This window comes from Sinocyclocheilus anshuiensis, unplaced genomic scaffold, assembly GCF_001515605.1.
Source record: "Sinocyclocheilus anshuiensis isolate Anshui unplaced genomic scaffold, SAMN03320099.WGS_v1.1 scaffold2129, whole genome shotgun sequence".
Lineage (NCBI taxonomy): Eukaryota > Metazoa > Chordata > Actinopteri > Cypriniformes > Cyprinidae > Sinocyclocheilus > Sinocyclocheilus anshuiensis.
In genome coordinates, this window is record NW_015552540.1 from 205548 (window position 1) to 215978 (window position 10431).

General features: G+C 38.3%; 1 protein-coding gene across 1 annotated transcript in view; it reads left to right on the forward strand.

The window, feature by feature from the left end:
* The window catches only part of smad3a (SMAD family member 3a), a 47936-nt gene extending 46107 nt beyond the window's left edge, over positions 1 to 1829 (forward strand). Inside the window, exon 9 of the mRNA XM_016454409.1 lies at positions 762 to 1829. Coding sequence (XP_016309895.1) covers positions 762 to 885 — 124 coding nt within the window. The 3' untranslated portion in view covers positions 886 to 1829. The remainder of the gene's footprint in view (positions 1 to 761) is intronic.
* The last annotated feature ends 8602 nt before the right edge of the window (positions 1830 to 10431 follow it).

Sequence of the window (10431 nt, forward strand, 5' to 3'; positions counted from 1 at the left end):
ATTTTTTTATATTTTTTTTGCTTGATCGGATGGTGGAAACTTAAAGGGATAGTTTACCCACAATTAAAAATTGTGTTATCTACTTAGCCTCATGTTGTTCTAAACCTGTATGACTTTTTATTTTACCACAAAAGAAGATATTTTGGTGACCACTGACGTGTATTTTATGGACAAAACAAACAAACTTCTAGACATTTCTCAAAATATCTTCTTTTATGTTGAACTAAAGAAGGTAAATCATACAGATTTTAAAAATGAGGGTGTGAAAATGACACAATTTTCATTTTTGGTTGAGCAATCCCTTTAAACCACACTTAATGTTCCAATTTCATTGCACTAGATAATAATGAAATATCTAAACAAGTGGCATTTATTATATAGAATGATAAGCAAAATATTTCAAAAGAGGGTTGGTAAGTTTTAAATTGTAGCACAGTTGACAATTAAATGCAAGAACACACTTTCCAAAAAAAAAAATGTTTTCGTGGTCTCAAAATATTTGTGATCCAAACAAAGGCATGCAACAGATAATGTGCAATGATATTCAAGTGCCAATCACTGAAATTGCTCATTGCTAAAGAAATGCGATATGAAGTGCATATGCATACAAGGGATCTGCTGAGACAAATATTGGAAACCGTGATCTGATGCAGTTAAATTCACATATTAAAGTGTTGCATAAATGTCTGAATACTGTGAGTTTGTTTAATCTCTTTTCTTTCTTAACTCTCTTTATTTCTCTCTCTTTTTAATGCTGTCAGGCGGCAGACAGTGACTAGCACCCCCTGCTGGATAGAACTGCACCTGAACGGTCCTCTTCAGTGGCTGGACAAAGTGCTCACTCAGATGGGCTCCCCCTCCATTCGCTGCTCCAGTGTGTCATAGGAAAAATGCTCCCTACACATATACATCATATACAAACAACAAGATCTGGAAAAAATCAAGTTATTTCAGGAGTGTAAGGCTGAAGACCTTCATACCCACCAACCAATTGGGTTCCACAGACTCACACACGTAGCACACGTGTTTGTCTCATGTTGGAGGAGTGTATTACAGTATATGTATATATATTTTTTTTTATGTTGTTGTTATACCATTATTGATATAAAATATTGCCATTTATGTTATATGTTGTTATATAGCATGTATATGTAAGATCTCTCCTCTGTCCTGTCTTTTATGATGCTGTGTTAGGTACATGTTTACCATAACGGGTATATGAAAGGCTTGATTATTTTTTTTAGACATGAAAAAAAGTGCTTTTTTGAAAAGTGAAAGTTTTTCAAATATCAATTAAACTGTATTTTTGTTCTTTTTTGGTTTTGTCATAATAATGAAAACTTGGTCCATAATGTTTTGTAGTACATATCAAGAGCTCTTAAACTTCCTCCTAAAATCTGACACTTTTTTTTTTTTATAGCAACATTGAAAACCCAAGTTAATATTTTTTCATTTCGAGTCTCCCCACAACATTGAATTTCCATATCCTGTTTTGCCCTAGGCAGTGAAATGTTCTTTATAGAACAAAAAAATACACGTACATTAGCAATTCACCTTTTTAAAATTCACTACACAGAATACTATGTAACAAACTTCAGATACGCACATAACAGTTTATGTAACCCTTGTGAAAGTGTTATCTATGCTTCACAATATCTCTGTTATGTTACGTTGAAATGTTAGGGTCTCATTGAACAGATGCTGAGAGCCTGATACTCTTCCTACAGCAGTTTTCCAGTTGTAGTGTTTTTTTTCCATCTCTCATCAAGCTAAGCATGTATGTGGACATTATTTGAGGATGTTATAACTGTGCCAGCAGTCCTCAGTGAGCGTTTCTCTCATCAAGCTAAGCATGTATGTGGACATTATTTGAGGATGTTATAACTGTGCCAGCAGTCCTCAGTGAGCGTTTTGTAGTTATCTGGTCTAGTGTTGATTTCATCTTTGTCTGCAGTGAACCGGCCGTCTGCTCTGTGTGAATGAATGTGAATTATTGATTTTATAGGATTCATCACTCTTATAACTCCATGTGTTGTGTCGCGCTTTCATTGTTATTCGCTCAGTGTCTTTAGCGAGTGGGTGAGGAGCTCTTCAAGGTCTGGTGAGGTCTCTCAATTGTCCGCTTTGGAGAAAAAGTTTCTCTGTGTGTTGTGGTAGATTTTAAAAACTGGGCATTACATCATTTTGCGCACTAAGAAGTTGGCACTTCATATCTCACAGTAGCGGTTGTGTCTGTGCATACCGTATGCACACACACCTGCGGGTCTTCATGTCCTCTCATCCTCCAGAAACAAAACTGAGTGAGTGTGCCTTCGTAGCAACTTTCATAACAGAGTTTGTAAATAGTGTATTGGAGACAGGCGTTCGTCCGTATTGTTGAGTAAGTGGGTTGTCCAGTGTTGGACCACTCAGGGTTGTGATCTTTTCTCAGCTGAACTTGTAAATATGTTTAATAAATTAATTATGCATGCCTATTTTCTGAAATTCATGTCATTTGTACTGTAGACTCTATTTTGCTACCAAATATTTTTTCAGAAGTGGGAACGGGAAAGTAAATGCTCTTACCTCTGTGTTTGAAAGGTGGGGTTTGTACTGCTGGCAGGTTTTTGTAAGGTTAACCATGTATTTTTTTTATACGTCAGATGCTCATAGGATATGGAGAAGGGCCTGAAGAAGGGAATTGTCACAATGGGCTTTGTGAAAGCCAGATCATGTACAGTACTTTCAGTTCGCCGCAGGTCAGTGTGATGCGCTGTCAATGAGGAGCTCTTTGCATGCCTTTTGAAATCCTCTGATCTCCCAATGTGTTGTACAGGAATCATGGAAGAAAGTATACCGTTTAGGTGCATTATGTACTTTGCAGACAGATGTGTGACATCTGTGTGCATATATGTTCATAAGTGCTGTTGGGTGATTTAGATGCTCTACTTTGATAAAGTCAAGAGTGTTATTGTGTTGAATAGGATTCCTTGAAATGTATTTAAACCTTGATGTCATCCGGAAAAAGACTAAACAGAGGGTACTGAAATTATTCAGGAAATGATTTATTGTCCATTTAAGCAAACATTAAGTGTTTTCTTTGAGAGGGAAAAAAAATCAAATCTAATTTTCTCAACAAATTGTTGAATATATTTGAAGTAATGTGCATTTATTGTGCTTGTGTTAATCTTTCGAATTAAGTAACGTTGTGGCTTAGTGGTGATTGTTGTGCTTGACATTGTTAGATTTCTTCTTTGTACAAGTATATAATCGTTATTATTTCTCTCCATCTTTAAAGTTTGTCGAGAAAAAAATGTTTGTTATTGTTGTACTTTTAATAAATATGTAAATGAAAAATGTCTGATTTGTTAGTCTTCACAAACATTTTCCTCTTTTTATCTGTTCCAGTCAAGTTCGGCTTAGTTTTTTATGATCACGACAATGCAGTTAAAGGTGCGTTACTAGGATACAGGTAACACAACCCTGGGCCGTGACCTACTGCACACTTTTTTCCTTGCTAAAATGCGAAAGCTCTCTTTGTTCAGAAGACCCTAAGGGCAGGGAGGCATTGGAATTCTTCTCAACCGCACATGTGTCCTCACAAAATGTTTGTTTGTCAGTAAAACATAGTTTAAAAAGTACAGCAACTTGCTCACATTGAAGTAGTCCAAGTGTGGTGTCTTAGATCACCTGGTACAAATGAGTTGATGAACACTCACCTCATAATAATCTTTATTCAAACACTCTCAGTATGCAAACAACGTTGACCCTAAATCAGGATCACATAAATCAGTTCAGGCAAATGCTGATATATCTACAACACCATCTAGTCCTCATTGACGGATCAGACAGACACCAGACTAGGAGTTTAGCTGCTTAAACTCTCAACCCAGCTCTGCTGCTGAAAAATTAACGCTGAGGTTTGAGGGTCAAAACCTACTAACACCGAAGCTCATGAATCATTCACGGCTTCTCGAATGTTGTAGGGCACTGGGTCAAGGTTTGTTTCAGGTTCACGAGGCAGCTGAATTTGTTCCCTTACAGATTTCAGGTTAGATGTGGAGTAGTCTGGTGGATTATTTCCGTCGCTCTGGCGCCCTCTTTGGGCAGACGAGAGTAACGCGTGTGCTGTCACGAGTGTATGTTGACTGAAGAAATCAGACGGGCAAGTTTGTTTGCGCTGTTCAATCACCATCAATCATCAGTTTAAATGTCTCTGATTTTTTTTCATTCAACCAAAACACTTCACACCTGGTCTTTATTGTTGAGTAAATCCGGGATTAGAGTTTCTCCGGCTCCACCAACAGCCCTAGTTTTACTGTATAGTAAACACACTAGCTGCGTCAGATTTAGGAATGTACTGTATAGAAAGAACTTGCTTCTTGACTTGAGTTGTCCAAATACGCGACATTCACGAAACAGATGGCGAACAAACAGGATGACCGACCAACTGCATTCTCGAAATGTGCAAACAATGAACACTTTAGTTTATTATCCCATAATGCCATGGGTGCTAGTCATGAGTCAAAGGTTAAAAACTAAAAATGGCGGAAAACTCAACGGACTTTTCAGGTAAAGAAATTTGTTCCTAATTTTTGTTTAACAGCATTCGGGTAAATTATTTTTGTGGTTGTATTTTCACTCTTTTGCGTCATGTAGGCTATTATGTGACCCTGGAGCACAAAACCAGTCTTAAGTACCACAGGTATATTTGTAGCAATAGCCAACAATGCATTATCATGCATTGTATGGATCAAAATGATCGATTTTTCTTTTATTCCAAAAATCATTAGGATACAAAAGCCTAATGAAGTACAGAAACTGCACTTGTTAAACTTACAAATGACTTGCTCCTTGCGTCAGACCAAGGCTGTATCTCATTGCTAGTTTTACTTGATCTTAATGAAAAGCACTGTACAAATAAACTTGAATTGAATTGAAAAAAATATTAAGTAAAGATCATGTTCCATGAAGATATTTTGTAAATTTCCTACCGTAAATATATCAACTTAATTTTTGATTCCAGATTTCCAGAAGTAGTATCTTGGCCAAATATCTTCCTATCCTAACTATATCTACTACCTACTAACTATATCGTCCTATCTCCAAACTATACATCAATGGAAAGCTTATTTATTCAGCTTTCAGATGATGTATAAATCTCAATTTCAAAAAATTGACCCTTATGACTGGTTTTGTGGTCCAGGGTCACATATAATAAGGAATATTATTTAATATTTATGCTATTTCTATTAGCTAATTTGGTATACATAAATATGGGGAAATAACATTTTTATTGAACTTTTTGTGGTTATTTCTATCTTTGGTTTTATTTAGGCCTATTGATTTCTGTTTATCCTAATACACCCCCTTGCTGTATTTGTTAATCTTTAAAACAAATAAAAAGTTGTATAAATGCAGATAAAATCTTTTCTTTTCTTTTAGTAGTGAAAATTACAAGTAAAATTAAACAAAACATTGGTTAAAAGGGATCACTTAAAAGTGCTAAGAAAAATAATAGAGTAGCAACAAATAACTAGAGCAGTAATGTAAAAAGAAATTAGATACTAGGACACTATTATAATCCTATAATCCTTTATCATTACTGTATAATAGTCCTTTAGCATTGCTTTACTGGAGAGTTGTCCTTACAGCTTTTGATGAAAGACTGACAGAGAAGATAAACTGAACAGATGACTCCACTAAACTCTCTCTCATCCGGCTGACAGCATCATGATCATCACCAGCCTCGTGACAGGCACTGCCTTTGTTGGTAAACAAATTAATCTTAAAGGTCACCATTTGCTGTAAGGCGCCACTGTCTGTCCTCTCGTGATGAGCGCGGGAGAGGCCGTCAGATTGTGCCGCTATCAGCATTCTGCTCAGGTGACTCACACCTGATTGCGGCGCTACGCACTGCTGCGTCACAGCTGTCTCCGGACAGAAGATAAGACAGGCCTCGCGTCTCCAGCTGCCGCGCACTGGAACTCTGCCCAACGGCCGATGGGTGTCTCTACTACTGGCCAGCATTTCTCCCTTCAAGCCTTCTGTCCGCGACAAAGATAGATTCTCTGCCTCTCCTTAAAAAACGTGAACACCTGTTCTACACTGTAAAAAATGATATGATGAAAAAGCCATGACAACTTATGTTTTTAAGTTATTTTAACTCATACAAATAATTTAAGCAATTTCAACTTTTTTGTATAAGTTATACTAGATTCAACTTGATTTTTTAAGTCAGTTTAATTTTACTGAAATTCAAAGAGCCCAATTTAGTTCAGTGAACTTAACATTTTAAGTTGTAGCTTTTTGGCACTAACCGGCCAAATCTCTGAACATGGATTCATGCGCAGGAGTCAAATTTGTTCAGTATTCGTTACTAAGTAAAGTTAAGCGTTTTTTTATTATTATTATTATTATTATTTAATTTTGTTTATCAAGCGTTCAAGCTAGGATAACATAAGTTAACTTGAGGTAGACGACGCCCGAGCTGTTTTCTACGACGTCATGAACAAAAAGTCTGTAAAAGTGTTGTGTAGCTTACATCTTTGGGCTTAACTGTAATTAGCAAGTAACAAAAAATTTCCCGTTTACCTCCCTTTGTAGGCTATGACTGAGCACATTACAGTGAGGATCACCATCCATCTTAATATATATTTTTTAGGCAACTCAGGTTATTAAAGGGTTATGAGGTTGTTGTATAGGAAATGCCTTTGCTTGTGTGTTGTTTACAAGTAAATTTAAGTTGAATAATTTTTTTTTTTTTTCAGGCACAAGCTTGTGAGTCTGAGACTGGATGAGGGGTTTTGCATTTCTGTACCAAATAAAGAGTATAAACTATATCTTAAGATAAGTCAATATTTGAACCACTTTAAAGTTCTGTTCTTAATATTAAAACCCTGTTTATAAGCACTGCAAGAAAAAAATAAATTTTAAATGTTTCAAACAAATGTTGTAGTATATTTTTTTTAATCTGGATCCAAAATAAAGTTTACATTATCATAACTAGAAAATGTATGTTAAAAATGTTGAACTTAAGTTGAAACAGCAAATATTGTAAAGTCAAATGAAAATAAAACAATTCAGCACTAGGCAAGATTTAAATTAGTGAGCTGAAATTACTTGTACTTTTAAGTTGATTTAACTTAAAAATTTAAGGCAGCCACAAAACTTACGTTTTTAAGCTGAAAGGGGTGAACATTTTTTGCAGTGTACTTAAGACCTTGACTTGGTCTCCAGAGAGCTGAGCCTCAGCGCAAAGCAAAAATGATCAAGAGCGCATGGACTAAGCAATGAGTGTTAGATGTAGTAGGCATATTTACTGTTAAAAGAAAATGGCCTAGCACACCAAAATTGAGTGTGAGTCACAGGACTGATGCTAAATGTTCTGCTATTTCAAGTAGATACTGAGTGATTGGGTACAAAATATTTTTGTAAAAGATTCTGTTTTACGAGAAAAGACTTTCAGTCCTTATACCTCAAAATAGCACCTTTATTAGACCAAGATGGAATTACTCAAAAGCCTACATAAGATTAAGGTTAAATGGATAGTTCACACAACAATTAAAAATGTATCATTTACTCACCTTCAGGTTTTTCCAAAGCTGTATGAATTTCTTTTCTTCTGTTGAACGTACAAAATATTTAAAAGAATGTGAAAACCAAACAGTTGATGGTAGCCTTACTATGACTGATACTACGATACTATGATACTATGACTTCCATGGTATTTTTTTTATTTTTTTTTTACCATACTATGGAAGTCAATGGCTACCGTCAACTGTTTAGTTACCCACATTTTTTAGAATTCAGCAGAAGATTAAAAAACATGGGTTTGAAACAACTCGAGGTTGAGTAAATGATGACAAATTTTTCATTTTTGGGTGAACTATCCCTTTAAAGGCACTTTAAGGAAGTAATCCTAGTTTACATTGCTTGCATGTTCCTTTCAGTCCAGTCATGTTTAGAATCCGTTTTAAATTAAGTAAAGGAATCTTTTGAATATTTGGAAACCGCAGGCTTAAATGTCTTAAGTGTGGAGTTATATCATCCTAGATTAAGTTTAAAATTCTTTAGATTTTAAAATCTAACAATTCTTAGATTTTAAAATTTTACTTACCATTAAGGCTGTTAATAATCTCACTCCTTCATACCTTTCTAATCTTCTACACCCCCACTCGTACTCTCAGACCTTCTTCATCAGTTTTTCTTACTTCCCCACAGATTTGTTTAGACATTATTGGGTGTAGAGCCTTTAGCTATGCTGCTGCTCATTAATGGAATTCATTCAAAACTGTGGTAGACTATCTTGCAGGACTCACCTAAAAAGGCCTGTTTTTTATTTTTTAATAATTATAATTTTTTTAATTTATGCATTTCGCAGACGCTTTTATCCAAAGCGACTTACAGTGCATTCAAGCAATATACATTTTTTACTAGTGTCACGGTTCATAGAGGCATCGGCCCCTTCTGGTCGTTCTGTGTACTACTGTGGATTGGTTATTAGGTTCAGCTGTGGCTCGTCAGCTGCCCTATATTAGTCTTAGCGTTTGGTCTTGTCTTTGTCAGATTGTTGTCTCATGTCTGTTCTTGTTGCAGTGCCTCGTGTTTTGCTCGGTTCCTGATTCCTGCTCTCTGGTGGATTTACTGGCTGCAGTTTGCTGGATATTTGGACTGGTTACCACTCATTGTCTCTTGCTTGGAAATGTATGCGTCTTTGCTCACTGCAGCCTAGCGTTACCGGAGGCCTGTCATCACTGCACCCACGACTATCTGTTTTCTGTGACTTTACTTGTTTTGTTCACGTTTAATAAATTACCATCTTACCTCACATTTGAATCCATCTTGTATTTCCTGACAGAACAATCTGACCATAAGTATGGATTCAGCGAGTGCGTCTGACGTCAGTAAATTTCTGTCTAACAGTGTTATACGTTTAGACAGACAAGAGGAACAGATGGTGGCTACAGGTCGTGTGGTGCAAGCCTTGGTAACGCAGGTATCCGAGCTTACTACCCAGCTTCAACATCTGAGAACCGATCCTGCGACATTACCCACTGCGCAAGCTCCACGGCTGTTTCTCCCTCAATCATCGCTCACTACTCAACATGAGCCACGTTTACCACCTCCTGCTTCATACTCTGGTGCGCCTCGCCTCTGTCGAGCTTTTTTAACCAGATGCTCGTTTTTTTTCTCTCCAACCCCAGACTTTCTGTACGGAACGATCTAAGGTGGCTCTGGTGTTGACACTACTGTCTGGGCAAGCAGCTTTGTGGGGAACAGCCGTGTGGGAGAACCAACATCAATGCTGTTCCTCGTTCCAAGCACTAGCGGAGGAGATGAAGAGAGTTTTCGACCGTGCTGTGACGGGACGTGAAGCGGCTCGGTTGTTGGCCGATCTACGTCAAGGTGCTCTTTCTGTCTCCGATTATTCCATCGAGTTTCGTACCATGGCGGCCGAGTGCAAGTGGAACGAGGAAGCGCAGTGGGATATGTTCCTGCATGGGCTAGCTGATCGCATCCAGAGGGAGATTTTTATGCTGGAACTACCTACTAAACTGGATGATCTTATTGCTCTTGCCATTCGTGTGGACGCACATTTACAGCAGCAGGAACAACGTGTGTTACGGAGGGCAGCTCCGGTTTCTTCGGATCTCTGTGCTCCGTTCTCTAGTGATGCGGTCAGCTCAGCACAAGATCCAGAGCCCATGCAGGTGGGTAGGGCTCGGCTATCCCGGGAGGAGAAGGATCGTCGTCGGTCCAGAGGATTATGTCTGTACTGTGGAACGGCGGGACATTTTGCCTCTGTTTGTCCGTTAAAAGCCAGTGCCCAGCAGTAGATGGGAGGTTACTGTTGGGTGGGATGTTGCTGGAGAAATCCTCTTCTACCACTCCCCTCCCGGTACGGCTGCAGTGGGAGAGCACTCTTCACTCTTGTCAAGCCCTCGTGGACTCTGGAGCTGAAGGTAACTTCATGGACTATCAGCTCGCTCACCAACTTCACCTTTCTGTGTCCTCTGTCAATCAGCCCATTCTGTCAGCGCTCTGAATGGTCAAGATCTTCCTACCATCACTCACACTACTGGTCTGTTGACTCTTATCACATCAGGAAATCATTCGGAAATCATAAGTTTTTTACTGGTTGACTCTCCGCTCGCTCCTGTGGTTCTGGGTCATCCGTGGCTCAATCTCCATAATCCTCACATTGACTGGCACTCTAATTTTTTGTGAACGGATCTCTGCGGCCATGTATTGATTATCGGGGGTTGAACAGCATCACGGTAAGGAATACAAGGAATACTCCGTTGATGTCTTCGGCCTTCGAACGGCTGCAGGGGGCATCTTTCTTCACCAAACTGGACCTGCGCAACGCCTACCATTTGGTTCGTATAAGGGAGGGGGATGAGTGGAAAACTGCCTTTAATACCCCCAGGGGGCACTTTGAATACCGGG